The sequence below is a fragment of the Tiliqua scincoides genome, chromosome 1 (assembly GCF_035046505.1).
Source record: "Tiliqua scincoides isolate rTilSci1 chromosome 1, rTilSci1.hap2, whole genome shotgun sequence".
NCBI lineage: Eukaryota > Metazoa > Chordata > Lepidosauria > Squamata > Scincidae > Tiliqua > Tiliqua scincoides.
In genome coordinates, this window is record NC_089821.1 from 148,886,896 (window position 1) to 148,911,345 (window position 24,450).

At 42.4% G+C, this 24,450-nt stretch overlaps 1 protein-coding gene across 2 annotated transcripts; it reads left to right on the forward strand.

The window, feature by feature from the left end:
• On the forward strand, positions 1-24,049 carry FERMT1 (FERM domain containing kindlin 1). 2 transcript variants are annotated; one of them, XM_066639122.1, is made up of 14 exons: positions 1-168; positions 2,693-2,924; positions 6,493-6,633; positions 10,061-10,274; positions 10,970-11,072; positions 12,798-12,905; positions 13,949-14,080; positions 14,818-14,867; positions 16,589-16,713; positions 17,394-17,500; positions 19,757-19,978; positions 20,209-20,333; positions 23,066-23,207; positions 23,876-24,049. In XM_066639122.1, exons 1-14 carry the CDS (start codon positions 1-3, stop codon positions 24,047-24,049), a joined length of 2,043 nt encoding a protein of 680 aa, XP_066495219.1. The 2 variants fall into 2 exon arrangements, with proteins under 2 accessions (XP_066495219.1, XP_066495220.1); XM_066639123.1 differs by having other exon boundaries at positions 1-151; positions 2,691-2,924.
• The last annotated feature ends 401 nt before the right edge of the window (positions 24,050-24,450 follow it).

Sequence of the window (24,450 nt, forward strand, 5' to 3'; positions counted from 1 at the left end):
ATGATTTCTTCAAATGAATTTGGTTCCAATTCTTGGGAGCTCATTGTTCATATTGACTGCCCATATGAAGGAGAGCAAAAGGAGAGTACACTTCAAGTCTCGGGAGATCTCCATATTGGTGGTGTGATGCTCAGACTTGTAGAACAAATCAGTAAGTATAAAGATAAGGTTCCCCCTATAGGATTTTTAAGACTCCAGGGCAGAGAAATTCAGCTAATTGCAAACTGCCTTGGATTAATTAGATATACATAAAGTATATTGGCAACCTTCAGTCTCGAAAGACTATGGTATCGCGCTCTGAAAGGTGGTTCTGGAACAGTGTCTAGTGTGGCTGAAAAGGCCAATCCGGGAGTGACAATCCCTTCCACACCGGGAGCAAGTGCAGTCTGTCCCTGGTCTGTGTCCCTGGCTATGGGCCTTCCTTCTTTGCCTCTTAGCCTCAGACTGTTGGCCAAGTGTCTCTTCAAACTGGGAAAGGCCATGCTGCACAGCCTGCCTCCAAGCGGGCCGCTCAGAGGCCAGGGTTTCCCACTTGTTGAGGTCCATCCCTAAGGCCTAATCATACAGCTTTCCCTAATCATTGCTTATAGGTAAAAGTGGATGAACATGCAGACAGGCACAAAATTTTTGCAAGTTTTTCTTATGCATCAGAAACTAAGAGTGCAATCCTAACCTACTTTTGAGCACTGGCATAGCTGTGCCAGTGGGGCATGTGCTGCAGCCTGCAGTTGGGGGGCAGTCACAGAGGCCTCCTCAAGGTAAGGGAATGTTTGTTCCCTTACCTCAGAGCTGCATTGCTCTTATGTGCTGGTGCTGGGAAGTGGGTTAGGACTGCGCCCTAAGCTTCCTGTTACTGATGGCTGCTTGTGGATGTGGACAGCGGAGATGGAATTAGCCAGTTAATTATGATAAGCAGGAAGGAAATGGCAAGTTTTAGGGTTGGGAAGGTTCCCCAAAATATTGTGTTCCATTGGGTTAGATGCCTGTAAGAATTAGACCTGGTTGAGCCAGGTTAATAATATCTCAATTGACAGTAAAAAGAAAAGACTCACTGGAATCAGCAGTACTTGGGGATTGCATTCTTTACTATGTCCTCCTTCTAAGAGAGCTCTGGGTGGGGTACATTATCCCTCTCCCAATTTTATCCTCAGTCAATCTCAATTTATCCCAATTTTATAACAGTCTAGTGAGATTGGTTAGGCTGAGAGATGGTGACTGTCCCAAGGTCACCCAGTATGTTTCATAGCTGAATGGATATTTGAGGTTGGGCCTCTTTGGTTTAAGTTCAGCATTCTATATCAGACTGGCTCCTAGACCCTTCCAACCCCCAAATACAGTAATACTCCTTGTAATGCAGAGAATGTGTTCCAGAAAATTGAGAGCTGTATGAAATAGCACTATAGGAGTTCAAGAATCTATAAGAATCAGGAAAGTAGTGCTGATTTTCTCTGTGTATCCTAGAATGCACTGCTCCCATTGGCTAGAATAGCTGTCAGTCATGCCAGGACAACTCCCATTGGCTAGAATAGCTGTCAGTCATGCCAGGACAAAGAGCACTGTAACAAATTAGCACTAAAGGAAGTTGTGTAATGGGAGGTATTACTGTAATGAGATCCTCAGCATCAAAGTGAACCTATCCATGAAGCTTCGTTAGTAGGGCCTTAGAAGTTTAGGACAAATCTACCATGTAGCATCCTGGCCCTAGATACAGCTGTATCTGATGCTGCAGTAGAACTGGGGCAGGAGCTGTGCCAGGCTATTTTGCATCCCAGGCAACACTATTTGCGCCTCCCCCACAAAATTGCCAACTTCAATTTCAATCACAGATATTTTGTAGAAAAACCAAAAAGCACAAAACTTGAAATTGCTAAATTTATTTTAAATTGTAAGTATAAGTAATATAATAAACTTTTATTACTTTCTCAAATTCAAAAGAAAATATCCCATAATCCTCCACAGCAATGTCTGGTCTACATGTGCAGCAAAATGAGTAGTAATATTTTCTGGTGGTAGAATGGACTATACCAGTGTTTCTCAAACTGTGGGTTGGGACCCACTAGGTGGGCCACAAGCCAATTTCAGGTGGGTTCCCATTCATTTCAATATTTTATTTTGAGATTAGACTTGATGTTACCCTGGTAAGTGACTGCATTTGGGGAAACGTCACAGATCTGCATGTTTAACAGGCTACTGTGAAGATGTTTTTAACAGTGATAGTAAATGGGACTTACTCCTGGGTATGTGTGGGTAGGATTGCAGTGTAGGATTGTTAAAAAATTTTCTACTGATGATGTCACTTCTGGTCATGACATCACTTCTGGTAGGTCCTGAGAGATTTTCATTCTAAAAAGTGGATCCCAGTGCTAAAGGAGTGAGAGCCACTGGACTATACTATTTCAGACTACAAGAACACCAATATGTAAAAAGAAAATCCTGCAAGTAAAGGTATAGCATCCAGGAAAGAAAGAAAAGTATCTCCATATATATATATATAAAGAAAAGTATCCCCACTCCTGTCTTCATTCTCCTGTATGTGTAGGCTTGGCCCTGGAGCCAGTAGAGATTGGCATTCATTTCATGAAAAGAAGGGGTAGCCAGGATCATAGCGGACTGACATTTTCAAAAGGAGGTTTTGAAGGGTTCTGTGCTTTAGCAAATTCTTAATGTGCATGCTTTGTTTTGTTTCATAGAGGTATTGCGAGATTGGTCAGATTATGCCCTTTGGTGGGAACAAAAGCAGTGCTGGCTTCTCAAAACTCATTGGACACTGGATAAATATGGGGTGCAAGCAGATGCCAAACTGTTGTTTACCCTTCAGCACAAAATGCTTCGACTTCGCTTGCCGAACATGAAAACCGTGAGGCTGAATGTGAGCTTCTCTTCAGTGGTGTTTAAGGTCGTTGGCGACATCTGCAAAACACTTGGTAAGTGTGGAACCTGGTCAATGATCTACCTGCAGAGATTCTGAATGTTTATACTTTGCTGCCTGAAAAGTTATTGCTAACATATTTGTAATGCTAGTACAAATGTGTCTCCTTTGCCCCTTTCATTCAATTTGCAGAGGCTTTGGTCAGAGCCCTCTCCTTTTATTTTTTCCGTTAAAGCATTGATAGTCTGTCTTTCCATCAGTGACTCTCATAATAAACATCTTAAACAATAATTAAACCAAACAAGTTAAAACAATAATTAAACCATAGTAAAACAACCACAAAGAACAGAATTGATGGCCCCAAACTTTGCAGCATAACACAATGCAGGCCTCTGTCACGGGGGAGTTCCACCACTGAGGCACCCCAATAGGAAAAAAAAACCACCTTGCATTACTACATGTAGTATTTAAGAAGGCAAGGGGACAAGCAACAGGGCTTCAGTTGTTGAATGAATTGTACTGTCTCAACCCATATCCTGGAGCCAGACCATTTAGGGCCTTAGAGGCCTAAACTAGCATCTTTAATTTGGCCTCAAACCCAATTGACAGCCAGTGCAACTGAAACATTACAAAGAATCAAGGATGCATGGCACACTGTGCTTTGTAGATTTCACTCTGTTGCCTGAAGCCTGTCAGGAACACCCCTGTGCTGATGAGATGCAGCACCTCCACACTCTTCTCTCCTCCAACCTTGACCAATCCCAGGGCTCCCAAGGTGAGAGGCACTCTGGGAAAAGTAGTCCTTGGGGCGAGGTTGCACATGGAGAGAGCTCCATGATGAGATGCGGCACCTCTGCCTGTCCAGCCACCCTTCTCTCCCACCTCCCACCACCATGTTTCACACTGTCCAACCCACCTCACCTCACGCTGCCCCACCCACCTCATTCTCAGCCTCGGAAAAGCAGCAAGTCAGGAAGCAATCAGTGCAGCTGAGGTGAGCAGAGCAGGTGCCAGCCACCTCTCTCACCGATATGCCTGGCGATGCCCCTGGAGGCTAGCCATGCCTCACTAGGGAGGCGGGACGCACAGATTGAATACCTCAGGGTAAGAGTGAAGCTACTGCAAAACAGTACCTGCCCTCCATCATAGCTAGGGCTGTTCTGAAAGATAGCATGGTCAATGGTATCACTGATAAGTCCATCAAACCAACAGGGACACACCTCCTCTGTCTAGTTTTTTCTGAACAGTGTTTTGAGCCAGCCCCTTTAAGCCACATAACCTTGTTAAATTTCTCTTATTTTTATTTTTCAAGATACATTTTCTTTAGGGAGAGGTTGGGAGTGATTTTAAAATAGCCAAGAATGATATTAACAGCTTAGCACAGTGTCCTCATGCTTCTGCATTGTTTCAAATTGTATTGAGGTAAATATTTAGGATTTACAGGTTAAAGAACAAAAAAAAATTAAATGAACCAATCTTGAGCAGTGGAAACATATGTGCTAACTTGGAGATGTAACTTGATCAAATGTGTCTGTTAAGGATAATTTTTATCAAGGTGTTATTACATTTACACTGTACCCCAAGTTTGGGTCAAAGAAGTACCTACAGGATATTTCTGGAGATCCAAGACACAGAATGCAGATTTTCTGCACATGTTATGGAAATCTAGGATAGCAAAAGCATTTTGGACACATCTCTGTGCAGTTACTGGAGATTGGATTGAATTAAGACCGCCGGCTTTATTGTTGAGGGATTTGAGAGGTCTTGTGCAGAAGGAAAATAAATGATTAATGTATAATTTACTATCTGTAACTAAAATGCTGCTGGCTAAACGTTGCAGATCTAGTACCGTAACAGTTTTGGATGAATTGAACAGGAAAGTCTGATACCATTGTTTTGTGCAAAATAATTAAAAATTAAGTGCATTGAATAGATTTAAAAATTATTAGAATAATAATAGTTCACAAGACAACCTGGATGTTAAAGTACTTTCTAGAATATGAAGAGTTTAATATGAAATATTTCTGTTGTTGATTAGAGATGTATGGAAGTTAAGGAACTGAAGTAGGAAATTTTTGTTGTCTTATTACAAAGACAACAAAATTTGTTTGTATTGTGCAAATTTAGCTGGCTATAGCTTCATTTTTGTTTGTAATACCATGAAAATGAAATACATGGAGAAACTTGCCTCTTGTTTAGTTATCTTTTTTTTTAATAGCGTAATAAAAGCTTATTTTTAACAGACTCATTGAGATAAATGGAATTTGTTCTGACAGGTAGTTTAAGGATTGCAGTCTCAGCCCAACCAGACTGCTTTAAGGTCATATGTTGCAAAAGACTCCTGTTGGTTGTCCATATCATTCACATCTCCAGTGGCATGTGAGTGGCTGCCCCCACTCCCCAGGAATGGAATGTGTCCCTTCAAGCCATATTAACATCTGTGCAGTTCTTCATTTGAATTCCTAGTACATGACGTTGTAAACATGTCTAGTTTACCTAGTAAACATGTTGGAGTGTTAAAATCGCACCTCAAATGTTGCTCAATTGGAATTTGGCTTTATTCCCAACCACAAATAATAGTTTTGGAACTGATAAAAATTAGATCAACTGCAGGGGAGTTGTGTGACTGAATTAACGTCATAAAATAAACTTTCTATATGACCTTTTATTGTTCAGGCAAGGGAGTATGTAATGGAGTTGATGGTAATGGTGCAATAACAATACCAACAATTTGTTCTATTCTTAAGCTGTGTTAGAAATAAAACAACTTGGATTCAGACTTGCATGCATAGGATGATTGCTGTGCAAGGGATCTTTCCCATGCTTTTCCCACTGCAGCCCCTGAGCAGCCCAGTCCTGTCCCCAGGGGCTGCTCTATCCAACAGAACCTCCAGGGCCACCAAAAGTCTCCTCAGGGAAACAGGACTTTTGTCCCCTTTCCCTGGGGAAAGCCCCAAACCCCACAAAGGGGCTTCTCAAGTCTACACCGGCTGTTTTGCCGTTGCTGACTTGAGAACCTCTGTGTCGGGCTTTGCGGCCTGACATAGAGGACAGGAAATTGCAGACCAGGACTTCACCAGTTGCTCCCCCTGCCAAGGAATGCTTCCCCCGCTCCCAAGGTCCTCACCTACCACCCGGAGCTCTTACCATACCCCAGGTGGCGTCCATCCAGTGCTGATCTCAGCGCCAACTGGTCCTGGGCCAGTGCCAGCACTCTCTCCTCTCTGGGTGTCATGGACATGCATTACGGCACGTTTGCGACACCCAGCACTGGAGCTCAGCACCGGTGCTAGAGGCCCATAGCATTGGGCCCTGAGTCCTCCATAAGTTTTTCCCAACAGTCAACTCAATCTGTATATTTCAAAAACATTGGACCATGATTCTTTTTTTATATGTGCACATGAAAACCTGAAAACATCATCTCCGTATCCTGTACATGGTGTGTGCTTGGCTTTCTAGATATTTAGATTTGAAGGGAGCCATATTTGTCAAAGCGATGACGCCTCAAATGAAATTCCTCTTTCCTCAGTCTGATTCTAAGACATTGCAGTTTAATCTGCAAAAGTTTCAGATTCTAGATTCTAAATTCTATTGTGATTTTATCTGCAAAAATTCTGTTGCAGGTATTAGACGACCAGAAGAGCTTTCTCTCCTGAAACAATCTGAAGACACAAAAAAGAAAAAAAGGAAAGAAAAGAACAAAGAGCCAGTCATAGAAGATATTTTAGATTTGCACGACTCTCCAGTGAGTTTGGGATTGCCAGGTACAAAATCAGAAGACATTACTAATGTTACTGTTTTATATATTGTCTGTCAATATGTGTAGTGCTTTACAAGATCCTAACCCCCCCCCCCCCGGCTTATAAGCTAAAATTCGATACATGGGAGACAACTGTGAGGAATGTAAGCAAGAGTATACTGGGAATATACATTCACTTTCATGAGCTTAGACACAGGGCCCAATCCTATCCAATTTTCCAGTACCGGTGCTGTCATGCCAATGGGGCGTGTGCTGCATCCTGTGGTGGTGAGGCAGTCACAGAGGCCTTGTCAAGGTATGAAAACATTTATTCCCTTATCTCAAGGCTGCATTGTGGCTACACTGGTGCTGGAAAGTTGGATAGGATTGGGCCCTTAGTTTCCATTGGCAGTCTGGATTAAAAAGTTGTAGAAAAGCTTTCTGTTGACTTTTATCTATCAAAGATGAGGCATAAATTCTCCACTGATACATCTGTTGGAAAGGTGATCTGTCCTAAAATGGAACACAGTTCAAAACGCTGTTAAAAGTTCCCTCTTTAACATTCTCAAGCTTTCCTCTGCTGCTTCCTTGTAACCTCAGCATTTAAATAGAACTCATATTCAGTCCCTTTATTCAGTGATCTTTTGAAACTCCGTGGCTCTCCAGGAATTTTTATTAGGTCAGTAACTACAAAGTGGTGGCTATGAGATTGAGCAGTTGATCAGCAAGTCCCCAGTCTGAATCTTGGCTCTGCTGTGAGTTCATTAAGTGTCCTTTGGTAAGCCACACCTTCTCAGTGCCAGCCTCCTACCTGTAACATGGGATAATGCTGTTCATCTTACAGGGTATCTGAAAGAGCTGGAGAAGGATGCAGGCCAAAGGGAGTAGAGTCTAGTGGCTAGCACTCATGCACCCCTTCCTGCTCTCCATTTTCTTTTTTATTGGCTCAGCTGCTGCATAGAGGGGAAACTGATAGTTATATCCACTGCCACCATCCCAGGAGATTAGGCATGGGAGAAGGGGAAATGGGCATCTATCCTAGCTTGATCCTATCAGTAATATGCATGATTTAATGAATCGCTCCCAAATTTATTTTACTGACTGTCCCATTAACTTACATTTGCTGACATAAGACTCGTTTCATTTACATGGAGACCACTCATCTGCCTAATAACTATCAGCCCTTGTTTTTGGATGGAAATGTTTTATTTAAGTCACCTTGATTTAAATCTATGCACCCTGAATACCCACATTAACTTCTTCTGCACCTTCTTCTTCTTAACTTCTACTTAACTTCTTCTGCTGAGAAATTGGGATAGTGTTATGTGGCAGAATCAACAAAGGTCTGTGCTAACAGTTGCATGCATGCACTCCAGGGGCGTGGACACGGCACAAAGACCTCTATTGAGCATTTGCCTGGCAAAAAATACCTTGAGGCACAGTCCCTTCTTCCATTCATCCCAGTTAAGGAAATAGTTCTTGTGCTTGGTGCTGTGAGGTTGCACCATCACTTTTACACATCCTTTAACTGTCCTCACCAATTTTGCTTGTTAATGAATGGTTTCATTGTTGTTCCTGAGCAGCATGCTTTAGGACCTCCATGGAAGTGGCATCTTGGATTGTTCTACTGGCACTGTACCTTCAGCTGTTTTTATACTGTTCTTATTTTTTTGTATTTTTATTTTTAAAGCTGTGAGCCAGCCTGTGAACACTTATTTGTTGAAGGCATATCAATTTATTAAATATGCCAAAGCTCATTCATTAAATATTTCAAAGTTCTTATGTTCTTAGCATAGCCATACAGAGGCCGGGGTAGATGACAGGTAGTGAAGTTCTATATGCGCTCAAATTTTGCCCTTTTTTGGCATTGGGATATTAGATTTAATGGCCATTGATGTAACACAATGGTCTTCAATTTATCCAGAGCTGGGACCCACCACAAATCTCAGCTTGCAATATGGAACCTACCTCCAAGAGCTCAGCAGGCAACAAGGGCCATGGATTAATGGTAGAGCATCTACTTGGTGTGCACCAGGTCCCAGGTTCAATTCCTGGCATCTCCAGAGGAAAAATTCCTCTTTGAAATCCTGAAGAGTCACTGCTAGTCTGAGTTGACAATGTTTATCTTAATCAGGGGTGTCAAACATAAGGCCTGCAGGCCAGATGTGGCTTCTGGAAGCAATTTATCTGGCTCCCATTATAATTGGGCTCTTCCAGCATGATAATTGGGCTGTTTCCTATTCTGAAATTATGAACAAGATTTGCACATTTTCTCTTCAGTTGTTTGCAGCTACTGTGTTTCTATGTGAGAACAAAATGCATAATTCTGTCCATCATCTGCTTAATGATATCACTTCCTCCTTCATGATGATAATTCCGGCCTGCAGCAGGCACCATGAATGCTGTTCAGCCCACTACATGAAATGAGTTTGACACCCCTTACCTTAAATGGTATGACTCGGTATAAGGCAGCTTTGTATGATAAGAGGGATTGACAAATGAGCACTCATAGCTCCGCTGGTTTCCTTCCCAGCAGTCACCAATCAGCTCTAATGTATCATTCTTTTTTTCTTCCTTCTGGGCCAACTGGAAGGAGAGAAGGGGCAGAGAATAGCATGACAACAGCATGCTCTCAGTTTTGAAAGATGGGAGGAGAGAAAGAGGAAGAGTTGCAAGGCAGAGCAGTGGGGAGCCTGTGGTGGAAGGGCAGGTAGTTGTGTGGGAAACTGAGGGGATTCACTGAAAATTAGGAGATTCGGTCAAAACAGCCCCTCCAAAACCTCCAGTGGGATTTAGCTTGTCTAGGATCATTAGCCCCGGCTACTGTTCAAGCTGTGTAGGCCTCAGTACCAAATGGTAGCAGCAGACAGCTGCAACTTACCTGAGGTCGGATCACAGCCCACCTGTTGAAGAGCTCTGCCATGATGTTCTGCTTGGCGATTCAGCTGATGTAAGTGTAAGTGGCTGGGTAATATGGAAATGTGAGGGTATGTTGGGTATATTTGTATGCACGTACGTGCCTTACTTGTTACATTGTTCTGCTTTTACAGAATATGAAACTGGCTTTGCAATTTCCAATGTGGGGTTAACTTTGGGGCTATTAAAATTCAGGACATAACCATGGCCCTTGATGTATCTTAATTGTTCAGGCCTCTATTTGCACGAGGGCTTGATCTCAAATTTGTTTTCAAAACCCAGGCTGGATTCTGTGAGGTAAAAATAAGGAGCAGTGTTTATATGTTACCGCTTGAAAAAATAATTGTCTTTGCCCACCTAGGGCATCAGTGCCTTGTTGTTCAAGCTTGTTCCCCAGCACCTCTTTAGAAACTAAACCCTGGGGATAAATCAAATGCTATTGTGTTATAGCCATATAGAACTTTTATGAGTTCAGGCTGTTTTGACACTGAGTGCTGCTGATGACTGATCTCTTTACTTCCCATCTAATATTTCAGCCAGTCCCGGTTTGTATAGTAAAACCATGACTCCCATTTATGATCCTGCCAGTGGCTCTCCTGTGTCTTCCACCATCGCATGGTTTGGTGATAGCCCTCTAGCCAGGCAGAACTGGAACAACCTCGCCGTCAGTCACTCCAACTGTACACCAGAAATACTGGCCAAAATGTACCAGTCTCGAACTTTAGTCGACAAAGCAAAACTGAATGCAGGGTAAGGGGTACTTCTGTGTTGCTTCTGGATTAGGCAGTACAGTACTGAAGAGTATCAGTAGAATCAGCTCTTGAAGAATCAAGACTATATATGTGCATACATGAGTTTGCATGATGTACTTTCATGTTGGGTATGAGGGGAGTGTCTGAGCACTAGCTATTAGTCAGTTTTTTGGAGACCTCAAATACAGATGCTTTAAATGTACGAGAGTTGGTACAAAAGTAATGCCTCCTGTGTTTTTTTTATTTCAAATCTGGCACCACATAATGTTTCGAGTTTGACTGGGTGGTCACTAGATGTGTTTAGTTTCACCATACACAATGGTAATGTGGTATGTCACATGAGTGTGGAGCTCGAGAGTTCAAAATGGTAGATGTTTCAGATGCTCATAGATGCTCATGATTGAATTCCTCACTGTGGAAGAAATCTATTCCATTGAGATCCATGCCCAAAGCAAACAAAAAAAGGCAGGTGATCCAGCTTTTTGTATTCTGGGTACCAAGCATATGGGTACTCCTTGCCTAGGAAAATTCAGAAAGTTGTTAGCGTTAGCGTGGCTCTTTGCTTCATGCAAATATTTGCTTGCATGACTATAAACTGAACTGGTTCACTTGATTTCTTGGTGCTTTGCAAATGGAAAAATATTCCTTCCTGTTCAATTCAGTTGATACGTGTGTTTTTACTTCTTCTTTCAGGTGGCTGGATTCTTCTCGATCACTTATGGAACAAAGTATCCAGGAGGATGATCAGCTTTTGCTGCGGTTTAAATACTACACTTTTTTTGATTTGAATGCAAAAGTAAGAAACTGACCAAGCATCCTCCATAGGTGTTGTGACTTATTACATGCAGTTAAAAAACAAAGGATTTGTATTTATTGCCTGAATCTTGGCTATCCCATAGCTCATACTTATCTGATGTTCAGTTTCCATTTGTGGAGAAAAATGAATCCAGATTAACATTGACTGGACAATCTTGTGGTAGCCCAATGTGTCATGGTTGTGTTTCCCACAATTGTATTAGGATTAGCCCTGAATAAAGCTACTTGCAGAGGAAGGCTGAAGGAGAAAAACATGATTTGTTTTACTGCCAAGAAGATAGGGAACCGTTGTCTCAAAGCCGCAATTGGAGCAGTGATACTGGCACCCTATGGAGAAAAACCGTACTCCTGTAACTCGTGCCCTAACATGTGGCCATATTTTCAGCCAGTTAGACTTCTGCAGTATATTCCTTTAGTAGACACCCCAAACAGGTCTTCGTAATTTCTCCTGTCAGCCAGGTGATAAAAACAGATAAGAACATAAGAACATAAGAACATAAGAACAGCCCCACTGGATCAGGCCGTAGGCCCATCTAGTCCAGCTTCCTGTATCTCACAGCGGCCCACCAAATGCCCCAGGGAGCACACCAGATTACAAGAGACCTCATCCTGGTGCTCTCCCCTACATCTGGCATTCTGACTTAACCCATTCCTAAAATCAGGAGGTTGCGCATACACATCATGGCTTGTACCCCATAATGGATTTTTCCTCCAGAAACTCGTCCAATCCCCTTTTAAAGGCATCTAGGCTAGACGCCAGCACCACATCCTGTGGCAAGGAGTTCCACAGACCGACCACGCGCTGAGTAAAGAAATATTTTCTTTTGTCTGTCCTAACCCGCCCAACACTCAATTTGAGTGGATGTCCCCTGGTTCTGGTATTATGTGAGAGTGTAAAGAGCATCTCCCTATCCACTCTGTCCATCCCCTGCATAATTTTGTATGTCTCAATCATGTCCCCCCTCAAGCGTCTCTTTTCTAGGCTGAAGAGGCCCAAACGCCGTAGCCTTTCCTCATAAGGAAGGTGCCCCAGCCCCGTAATCATCTTAGTCGCTTAGATGCCGTTACTCCTTAAGGCTGAGCCTCACCATGTGTTGCTTCCTTGGGCCAAGTACCTTCAAATCTAATTCCCAGTCAGTGTCCTAAAGGAGACTAGACTCTTTTGACGAACCTTTGAAAACATTTCCTGTGGCAGCTCTAATACCAGGGAGCTGGTCACATCTTCAGTTGTGGGGTGAACTTCGAGCAGACATTAAATCTGCTGGGAGGAAACAACAGAGACTGCAGAACTTGGCTGGAGTAGAAGCTTTAGGTGTGATTTGGTGGCATCCTGCAGCTGGTGGTACTCAAGCGAGAGCAGGATGAGAGCTGGTGGTACTCCTGAGCAAGAACAGGATGAACTGTGGCCCTGGTTATTGCACTAAATTGGGCTGGATTCACATACCCTGTCCTTAAATACCCTAATCACTCCACTGACTTTATCCCTGCAGAAATGTGCACAGGATTTCCTAATAGACAAAGCAAATCTAAGGCACTGGGCCGGGGTTTGTGAGTGTGTGTTTACCACACTGCAGACAAAAGTGGCACTACCTAATCTTTCAGGCTTGATTTGTGGTAAATGTGCTCAAAATGCTGGTCACCCCTGAGTTAGGAGCTTTGCCCTCCTCTAATGCATAATAACATTGGTTTTTTACTCTCTTGGCAGTATGATGCAGTACGAATCAACCAGCTGTATGAACAAGCTCGATGGACTATTCTCTTAGAAGAAATTGACTGCACAGAGGAGGAAACATTTATCTTTGCTGCACTGCAGGCATGTACTTGATCTTCAAGTTGCAAAACTAGTTTTTCCCATGAGGCTGGCACGAGCCAGGGCTTGAATTGATTGTTCCATGTGAAGCTTTCTCCTTCTCTCCTTTCCTCCTTTTTAATGGCAATTAAAGAGTTTGCTGTTGCGACCTCTGTTAAACCCATGTCAATAATTAACAGATGCTCCAGCACATTATCGCACCTGGTGGTTCAGCTTTTGTAAAGCAAGTTTAAACACAATAAAAGTGAACCACACAATAATCATGATCCCAAGAAAAATGTGTTTGTGTACTCTTATGTATCTTACGTACCACTTCCCCAAGTGATGGGAATTTCAGGGCTTAGTCTGTTTACAGAGCCTAGTATTTTTTGGCTGTGAAAGCACAGGAGACCTGCTGTGCCTTTGTGCTGTTTACTTTATTTACAAATAAACATGCTGAGTTCAAATTCAAGCAGACAGATATTCCTACAGCAAGCAGGAGATCAGATTCCAAGAGCGCAATTTGTGCAAGGCTTCCAAAACTATACCCCAATTTTCTGCTAACTTCAGCCGTGTCTCAATCTATCTGCCCGTTTCTCTTATCATTGCAAGCTGTCCTTTTTCTTACACTTGCAGAGCACAAGTCTGAAAGTTAAAGTGCACATTATGTTCAGTGTGCCTTTACCTTTCCATCTGGTGGTGTGTTTTTTAATAACAGCTGTCAGTGGGGGAGGATCTAGATTGGAAGCACAACATGGGGGTGTTAACCTTTTCCTTCTGCACCCAATGAACATGCTCCTCCTGAAGCTGGCAATTGCCAAGGAGGAATGTTGCAATTGACTCCTACAGCAGCTTTCAGAAGAGGAAATATCTTATTCATGGGTATGTTGTATGAAAAGGAAGCAGAGAACAGAAATGAGAACAGAAACAGAGAGCAATGGCCAACTAGGATGATAGTGCTTTCACAGGTTTTTACTGCTGATGTGCTGCAAATTCATCCTGTACATGAAATAAATGAACTCCATCAAGTTCACTTCTGCATCTTTATTTTGTTCCATTTGTTGTAGTATCATGTCAGCAAGCTATCATTATCATCAGGGTCACAAGATCTCACCACAGAAGCTGAAACAGATGAAGTGGAGGCTGCTCTTTCTAATCTGGAAGTCACTCTGGAAGGTGGAAAAATTGAGAGTATTTTGGTATGTCATGCATGCATGTCAAGACAGTAGAGCAGGCATAGAAGAAGAAGAAGAACTAGGTATTTGTGTACCGCCTTTCTGGTCATCAGATTACTCCTCTGACTTTATTCAAGGCGGTTTACATAGGCAGGCGTTTCTAAATCCCTCAAGGGAATTTTTACTATCATAGAGGTTCTCTCTTTCGAGAACCAACAACATTTCAGAATGGAACTTCCTGGTTTGGTCTCACTTCTGGCCTCCAGTTCTCCCACACAGGCTGGCAAGCAGCTCCATCTCTCACATGGAGGGCAGCCAAGACGCTTCTTGCTCACAGCAAACTCCTGGTCACAAAACTGAATGGGACCTGGATGTTTAGGAAGGACTTTAGGTTCAGTTGACTATATATTTCTTGCTCTCCTGTATTCCCTGTTGTTCTCTGTGTTTCTGTTGAAGTTAGTATGAAGTTTTTTTTTTTTTTCTGCTGCTGCTATGTACATTTTTGATAATTTTATTCTGTAGTTTAATGCTGATTGTCTTGCTGGTTTTGTTGTGAGCAACTTTAATGTACTTGTTGGATAAAACGGGATATACACTTTTAAAATAAATAGGTTGTGAGCAGATTTTAAGCTGGGATTCTAGAATTGCTACAGGGTAGGAGGTAAAGAAAGAACAATCCGGAAACCATAGCCAATTAATATATGTACCAGAAAAATACCTAGAAATTTCATTACACTAAAACAATACTTTGTTATCTGTAGGAGGACATCACAGACATACCAAAGCTTGCAGATAATCTCAAGCTGTTTAGGTAAGTAAAAATGAAATGAAGCAAATTGGAACGCTGCATGTTAAAAACTTGCTTTATTGCATAAGTCAGCAATGGCCTGGAATCGACACTAATTATACTGAATGCAGGATGGGGCATCCAACATGCCTAGGTAAAGAGGCATGGAAAGCATGCATTTTTAATTAAGCCCAAACCTGGTAAAGCCTCATTGTGTTCGTCATATTAAATGTGGTTTCAAGAGATGTGTTCAGATTTACAAAGTCTGAACATTTTTCTTCTTTTCCATTTATACCTGGCGTTTCACATAGCTCCTATCCTGTATGTAGGATTGCACTGTGTGTCTACAAATGCTGCCTCCATTCTATTCCATTGCAAGCTTGGGCTTTTCACCCTTTCTGGCAACCAGGTTTTCTCTGCCCCAGCATTGCAACAACCACTCTGATAAAGATTTCAGGTGGACTAGGGGTCATAAAACAGTGAACAAGCTTTCATTTTATGACTTTTTAGTTGGCCTTTATAAAGATTGTGCTGCTATTGTCATTACACTAAATCTAACGAACCAACACAGCTGCCTGCTATTTTTGACTGACTACATGGTTGTAAGTGTATTGTTAAAAGAATATGTGCTGGGTGCAAACAAAACACCTGCCTGTACTTTGTCAGCTGAGTGTGTTGATAATCAAACTGAACATTCCAATGACTCTGATACACCTCCATTATCAAGTGCCTTATTTGTACTGGCAAGGGAGTGACTTTTTGTTCCATCTAAGTGACTGATTCAGGCCACCTGTAATAATTCTGTGGAATGCCAAGATGAAAGAACCAAATCCTTTGAAGTTGATCAACTGTTGGTATTAGTAATCAGCCATGACATATTTTTCCTGAAACTTAGGAGATTGCTTCAAAGAGAATCCGATGTTTGTTTCAAACCACTCAAGATAGGTTATTAAAATGCAGTGGCTGTTCTTGGCAATTTGCATCTAAATCAAAATTAAAGGACCACTGAAGTCCTTTACATACCAGTGGCTGTGACTTCCAGGACTTGAGTGATCTTCTTCACACACAACAGAACTTCTGGAGCTCTTTTCTAGAAGCTGCCGCAGCTGCCATGTGTATGCACTATATCTTTGCAGGCACATGAGCTCCTTGGAAACACGATCAAAGGACATTTGGTTAGCAAATATTCTTCACTCCTATTGTCCAGTGAAACTTTCAGCAAGTCTGGAATGGACTTTGCTTTTTTTCTAGAAAAGTGACTCCCAAACTTTTTAGCAATGGAACCCACCTAAAAAAAAAGTTTCATTTTGCAAGCTGAACTGTGCATTATTCACATATGTGCTTTGTTGGCATCTCACTCTTCCAGTTTAGCACACGTGTACCAGATTGAGAGCATGCAGGTTGCACACATCATTAGTCAAGTTCACCCAACTGCAGAAGCTGTCTGCTGGGGGTCGGGGGAGATTACCTTTTAGTCAGCTCTGTAGGTCTGTAATGGTGCCAGCAAAGTTATATGAACAAACTATAACATTAGTTCTTCTGCACTTCTGCAGCTTCTTGGGGTTTTGTTCTAATCTGTCAGACTGTTTATGTAGTTTTAACTGAGAGAGCAGACAGTCCACTTGTCAGTTAGGGAGTGACACACAAGGGAGCTTCTCTGATGTGTTGGCGAATAAATTCTTGCCACAGGAACTTGACATATACACTAATTAGAGCAGAGAATTGATGCTCTCCTTGGTTTGCAGGTCCAAGAAGCTGACATTGAAAACCTTCAAGCAATATTGGTTTGTCTTCAAAGACACATCTGTGTCTTATTTTAAAAACAAGGACGCTGAGCATGGAGAACCCATTGAGAAGCTCAACCTAAGAGGTAGAGGGTGACTTTTTCAAACTACTTCTAAAGATTGCTCCTTGCGGGCTGTCTGAGGGGGACACCTGGTAAGATGCATAGTGCCCGGTGCTCTCTTCACTTGTGGGGTGTGTAATCCACTTTTATTCTTTTGATTTGGTGTGGTTTTTTCTCAACTGTTCATTTTTAAATTTTCATGCTGCTTTTTGCTCTTACCCAATTGCTGTTGCTGCTTCTACAGCTTTAACATTGTATGGTCACCATGAAGTCCGATGAATGAAATCTGCTTAGTGGGGCTGTGGAGTCATTACTAGATAGCAAGTTTGACTCTGGGGCTGTGGATACAAACCTGAGCACCTCTGGCCAATTTGAATTCATTCCTCCAGTGAATTATATTTCACTAAATTATATTTTTTCTACACGTGCCATGTAAAGTTACTTAATTTTTATTCCAGTGTTTCAGAATCAATCCTCTGCTCTATATGCACTTGTTCTATATGCTGATCTCTTGTTCTTATCTTCCAATTTAAAGTTCTATATATTAGAATGCCCCTTTGGGTTTTCCTTTTCCTTTCTGAGTTCTGCTACCATTGTTTCAGCATATTCTTGAAAAACATATCTATCTTAATTTTGACCAATAATACACAATCCATACATAAAGCAGAACATCGTTTATAACTTCTCATGTGTCTGTCCCTCAGGATGTGAAATTGTCCCTGATGTAAGTGTGTCAGGAAAAAGATACGGAATTAAGTTACTCATCCCTGTGGCCGATGGAATGAATGAAGTACACTTGAGGTGTGATAATGTGAGTAGCAAAATAGTTCTCTGATTCCCTAGGAGGGCTTATTATTTTTGTGCACCTTAGGTGATGCTTGGGAAATCTAAAGAGCAGGTACATGGCTGGCATTGTAAAGCACATGGTACTATATTGCCAGTCATGTATGGAATGTGCACTGGGATGGTAATGATTGAGGTAGCAATACAACAGGTAGAACAACCAGACAGGATGTTGACTTGGGGCACAATCCTGACCAGGTCTACTCAGAAGTAAGTCCTATTTTGTTCAGTGGGGCTTACTCTCAGGAAAGTGTGGTTAGGATTGTAGCCTTAGATTGATATCTTTGACATGCATGCCCCCATAATACAAGTCAGCCTCCTATTGAAGTTGCAACGGGGATATTTTTGTGATTGCCATATACATGGGCAAGTTGCCACATCGAGTGGATGGATTGAGGGCACTGTCTCATGGTGGTCTACACTTAATGAACCTCTCATAAATAACTTATAGTCCTTATCTGTTTGAAAGATTTTACATTCTCCCTCTCCCTTTCAAGGGCCATGGGAGGGGGTGCAGGGGTTACATTGTACCCAGACCCAGGGTGAAAAGGGGGTCCAAGAGCCAAAGGAGGGAAGCCAATAATTTTCCAGGAATCTCAGAAAATGTTTGCATGTACTGGGTGAAGGCTAGCATTCACATTTTGTGTAAGCCTACATAGATTTATATATTGTAATTTGTAGAACTTATGATCCAATGATCATATGAAATCATAGTCCAGTGGAGAAGTGGCCCAGAAGAAACATTATACCCCCAGATAAAATTCCCCTCAGAGGCCCTGAATCCACTCCTGACCTCTGGCACAGCAGTTACAGATATAGCACCATGAGATAATCACACAATTTGAACAAACACAAGTTGGCATGTATTCTCTCTAGATTGACCAGAATCCATTGTAAGTTGTTTCCCAGTCCCAACTGGGCAGAAGTACAATTGGCAGAAACTTCTTCCTATGATTTCAGTGTCCTTTCTTTTAACTCCTTGGGGCAGTTCCTTCTGGAAGAAGTTGCCTTCTGGGGTGGCTCCTCTGTCCTTTGCCTCTTGGGGTCTAGGTGGAGATACGCAAAACTTTGGCTGTGCCACAGTCTTGCTACTACATTCACACAGTCTTGAGCTGAATTACTGTTCTTTTGATCCACCTGTTATACCTGCTACTTTTACATCTGGTTTCCAAGAGTCCTCACTTCGCATTCCAGCTTCCGCTGTGGTCTCACTAGTAACTGATAATAAACTGTTCTCTCTTGCTTCTTCAGGAATCCCTTTGTTTTAACAACTTGTCCTGCTTTATCTCCTTTACTGTCCTCTGTCAGCTTCTGCTCTTTTCTCTGTCCAGCCAGCTGACCATTCACAACTTGATTCCCTTTTAACCATTGAACTGGGAACATTCCAAAGGAAGAGGGGAGGGGGAGTTAAAAGGAAGTCTTTTCACTCACTAAATGTAACATAACAGAGCATCATAAGTTATTGAGCATTGAGTAACATGTTGGAGACTGGAAGCTGTCTTTCAGAAAATGGTGGCATTTTGATTCTGACAAGGTATTTTGGTTCTGACAAGCTTTACTGTATTTTTGAGGTGTCACTTCAGCATTGGTTTTGAAATAAGAACATTATGTCCCATCTATGTTCAGGCCGATGCTTCTGCCGTTCTTGCTCCCACGCTGGATTTACTGGATCACCAATAATTCCCACTCATCTGTAATTGCTCCAGCAGCTCAGATTCAGAAATTCTTCAGTGGTTGAGAATGATGGACATGTGGATACCGTGGTGACAGGACTATTAGTCCTGCACAACTGTGTCCCAGTCAAATGGGACATTTGTGTCCCAGTCCATGTATACTTACATTAGACATGCTTTTTTATTTTTAAGGTAAGGTTAGGGCTGGGTAAGAGGTTTGGCATATATTGTTTGGGGTTTGTTGCCCAGGTGTAGTTTGTTGCCCAGTGAGAGTGCAGTGCAAAAAAAATGGCCACAAATGTCCAGGGAAGCCAATGACCAGGACACATTTGACCAGGACAGAGTTATCCAGGCTGCAAATACCATCTGCTATCATCAAACAGGGGAAGCTTTACCACTCTCTGACCCTTTCAGAATGGGAGCCCGTGCCAAAGCCAATCAAAAGAAACCTAACATGTCAGTTCGCATTATTGCTGCTACTAAATAACATGTTGCAGGGATTATTTGCAGGAACTCTTTTTTTCATGGTGTTTGACCAACTGTTCTTGCAGGAAACTCAGTATGCCAGGTGGATGGCCGCTTGTGTCTTGGCTTCTAAAGGAAAGTCTATGGCTGACAGCTCTTACCATGCCGAGGTCCACAACATCCTCTCATTCTTGAAAATGAAAAGCAGAACTAATGCACCCCAAGAAATTTCTGATCTTGAAAGCATGGACATAAAGCCAGAGTGTTTTGTCTCACCGCGATATGCAAAGAAATACAAGTCTAAACAGGTAATGGACAGGGGTAGGCAAAGGGAATAACAGCCGCGTCTTGGACATATCTCTGGGTGGTCCTCTTCATAATGAAAAAGCCACCCTCAGACTGCTTTGCATGCTGACAGAGTTCAACATCAGTCTGCCAGGTTGCTTCTTTAAAATAGGAGCACAGTCACATCTGTCTAATGCTGTTCTGTCACTTGGTGTATCTGTTTGTTGCAAACCGTTTTCCTCCTGTTTCTTAGCTGGCTGCTCGCATTTTGGAAGCCCATCAGAACATTTCCCACATGTCTCTTATGGAAGCCAAATTGCGATTTATCCAGGCATGGCAGTCCCTTCCTGAGTTTGGCTTATCATACTACATTGTAAGGTAAATGTAATGTCCTAGAGCCTTGATCTTTTAATGGCAAGCGGAGCCTTGTCGTCATTTTCACTACTGCAAATATTGCTTGAGATGCTTTTTAGTCAAATGTGCAGCGTAATTTTTGGAAGGTCTGATTCTGAAATGTTCTCAAAATGCAGAGGTTTTCTTTGTGTCTCCTAAAAAAACCCCGGGTAATGAAATCCATAGACCAGGGCACCCAAACCTCCAAATGCAACCAGAGAGGTACAGTTACATCCAGAGAGTGTTCTGAGGACCAGTGAGGCTATGTGTGGACTCTGCAGGCCTCAGAAAGTCTCCCGGACTTGCTGTCCCGTCCAAATATTCCAACTCCTAATGCCTGCTTTTTGGCTAATTAACACCCTGTTTATCTGTAGAAGCAGCAGCTGTGGTGTGCAAAGAAATGAACAGAACTGCTTGTCAGTTGAGCAATTAACAAGAATTTATTGCTACAAACACATACACTCCCTGCAAGTCCTCTTGTCCAGAGGCTTTCCCTCCCCAAAACTCCATTTAACTCAGTGGGTAAAGGTCTGAAGCCTCCAGTCAGAGTCCTGGCAGTCCCCTTCTCCTGTAGGTCTGAGTCAGGTAGCCTTGTGGGTCTGGGGTCCCTCTGGTCGGGTAGCGTCTCCCTCTGGGTCAGGATAGCTCTGTCACCTTCTGAAGCTGCCTTTTATCCTTGGATGTCTTATAATCCAAAATGCAGCTCACCTGTGAGCTACCTTGTTAGCCCCTTGTTAAGTCCAAATTAGGCTCAGGTGAGCCATCTCTTCAGTCCATGTCCATTCAAAGTCCCATCAAGGTCAAATGAAGCTTAGGTGTCCATCAGAGTCTCCATTGGCCTTGATTAATTACAGCTGTGGAGCCGGCCCTGCCCTTCCCAGAGCTGTCAACCAGCTGTCAAAACATGGGATCACTGTCAACACCACATCATCCACCTGATGATCTTCTGATCTTCCATTACACTTGCATCCAGGAGACTCGGTGGTTCCTCAGCTTTGGGTTTGGAACCCCCAGTGGGTTCCAAATCCACAAATAAAGAGGTCCCATCTATACTGTTGTTAACATACTACCATGGTTTTATAGTGCCCCTGGCCCCAGTTGCTAGAGTTCCAGGCTGGAATGCTGCCTACAAGTCCATAACCATGGGGAAGGTTGGCTGGCCTGATGCCCTCTGAGATTCTTGATCCCTTCCCTTTTTTCACTTAAAAAAATTGTTATTTACAGTTTATTTTACTTACAATGATTGAAGGAAAATCTGCAGGTACTATTTAACTCAGCAAGGAGTGAACCTATAACCATTTTCCAGGGTTCTAACCAAGCGGCATAAAGGTCCTAGAATAAATGATAAAACATTTCACATTTTTAAAATGTTATAAAAGTGTGGTGTGTGTTAAATAAATCCAAAGATAATTTAAACCAACTTCTTGCATTGACTTACAATCCATCCCCCATCTTGGAGGTTCCCTCCAGTTCAGCACAAAATGTATTAGTAAGAGCTTGACGTGCTGGTGTTTGCTTCTGACCAGCCAGTGAACAAAGGGGCAGGACCAATGATCCACAATGGTAGTTAGCAATACTGTCTGCTTCTTCTTTTCAAAACACAATTCAGTGTTTCTGGACTAGGTCAGTAGGGGACAGCACAATTCCATCAAGCAGAGATGGTCATAAAAGTTTCTCTGACTTCAAACCCCTGCTCTCCTCTCATCTTTGTTTCTGGCTTCAGAAATAAAGGAGGCTCTCTTACTGAATACCTGTGAGGAAATGTTCTCTCTCCACCACCTTGTTCTGTAGTTTGCCTGACACTGTGAGGCAAATGAGAGCTGTTATATGTGCCAACCACACACCTCTTTCTGCAGTTGTAGCAGTCTGGATGATGCTTTTCCTACCCCTGCCCAGCAGCCATCCTGAAAGCAAAAAGCTACAGCTTGTTCTGGAACTAAAAAAATCTTCTTGCTGATGTGCCCTTATAATGCTGTCCTCTTTGGCTTCCTGGCTGGGCACATAGAACTGGAAGATGCAGCCTGTCTTGATTCTGAGGACTGTAAGTTAGGGTGGGAAGATGTGTCCTTTTTTGTCCCCCCCTCAGGAGCCTTGCCATTGAGTTGCTTCAGTTCCTCACAGCTATGCAGCAGCTACTTCTGTTGACATATGTATGAATATGCATGTTTGCCTGCCAGTTCATGCATTTCTGAACAGGTGAGCCATGCTGTGTGGTCTCTGGCAAATTTATGTGGGAATATGTCACCTGACTCAAGCATTTCATCAACCCTGTTCAGACATTCAGTGACACTGTAAAGAGGAGAGTGTTGGGATCTAGCCTGCTGTCCCCGATCCCAACCTTCACAAAGCTGTCCAAAGGTCTGCATGGAGTCTATTTGCCTACAGGTTATACATGCAGAGGCTCTCTCTCTCTCTCTGCGTAATGAGGAACACCATGAAAAATAAGGTCATATGTCCAGATCCTATGTTTGTAGGCTGTTCATACCTTCAGATGAACATATAGATGTTGGGAGAGAGGCACTGTCCTGCTTCTCCTCCACTGACTATCTGAAAAAGGACTATAACTGTTTTCTCAGCCTTGGGGAATAGGTGAGAGACAGGATGAGTTCTCCTTACATTGTCATACTTCCTTGCAACCGTTACAGATCTGTTTTTAGAGAAACATGTTACAGAACTGGGTTTCTTCCCTTTGTCCTTCCACCCCCTGCACTCTTTAGATTTAGAGGAAGCAAGAAAGATGATCTCCTGGGAATTTCTTATAACCGGCTTATAAGGATAGACATGACCACAGGGGACCCAATTACAACATGGAGATTCTCAAATATGAAACAGTGGAATGTGAACTGGGAAATACGGCAGGTAACTTCAAATTTCTATCCTATTTTTCTTCAACTATTTAGGGAATACAGAGTGGCTAAGAAAAGACAGGCCAACATAATATTTATTAAAAGTACAACAATGTAATCAGTTCCCCAAAGGACTTTTTAAAGAGCCTTCACTGGGTGCTTCAAGACACATGATGATATCAAATAGGCTTCCATGGTGAGGGAATTCCAGAGTTTCGGTGCCACAACACAAATGCCTAGTCCCTTGTACCCACATATCTCCATTAAAAAGTGCCTTCCCCACTTAGGAAGTTCTGCCTGTCCAAACAGCTATGTAGAGGACAAGACTCCTTGGAAATTGATTATGGTTTGCAGTCAAGGCCAAAATAGATTTCTTCTCTCAAGATCGGCTTCCCTCAGGCTCCTGGGCCTTGTATCTTTCCCCCCAGAGATGCAGACCAGTGGCACAAAGGGAAGTAGTTAAGCGTCCCCACTCACCTTTAAGGCTTCTGTTCAGGGAAACAATTGTTGAACTGTCAGGAGTCTGTTGGCATTTGTCATGGAACATAACAAATGCCTGGCCCTTAGACTTGGAGCCTCATGTTTCCCTTCTTTACAAGCAAATGAATACAGGACACTAAGGGAAACCACTACAACAGCAGTGTGGTTTCATGTTCTTGCATTTTATATTTTCCTCTTTAGGTGGCCATTGAGTTTGATCAGAATGTGTCCATTGCTTTTGCTTGCCTGAGTGCGGACTGCAAGGTAGTCCACGAATACATCGGTGGCTACATTTTTCTCTCCACCCGTTCCAAAGACCAGAATGAAACCCTGGATGAAGACTTGTTCCATAAATTAACTGGAGGACGGGAGTGAGGTGATGCTGTGTCTGGATTTGCATAAGCTATAAACTCCTTGTAAACACATTTGTGCTTGAGCTTGGAGAATTTTAAATCATTCTAATTCCACTTTTTTTTTTTTAAGTATACTGCACAATTACATAGCGTATCTCAGGGATTATCTAAGTTTAAATGTAAATACATAAAGCTTGTTTTTATTACCAAAAATTCTCTATTTACAGTGGATATATAGCATATACTTATTTCTATGTCATCTTTATTCACATGTGACCCAGTCAACCTTTGAAAACTAATTAACCCATTTCTGCCCAGCCCACAGGTATACACATTTGATCCCTGTATATATGCAACGTTGGGCAGAAATGGCTTAAGGTTGTGCCATATCCAGCACATACTTCTAGCCCAGTTCAGTTGCTC

Bases quoted from the DNA above. Each gene is read 5' to 3' on its own strand.
- FERMT1 (XM_066639122.1), top strand. From the start codon at position 1: ATGATTTCTTCAAATGAATTTGGTTCCAATTCTTGGGAGCTCATTGTT. The intron at 169-2,692 runs GTTCCCCCTATA...TGTTTCATAGAG, and splicing joins TCAGTAAGTATAAAGATAAG to GTATTGCGAGATTGGTCAGA. The intron at 17,501-19,756 runs GTGAGTAGCAAA...CTGTTCTTGCAG, and splicing joins TACACTTGAGGTGTGATAAT to GAAACTCAGTATGCCAGGTG.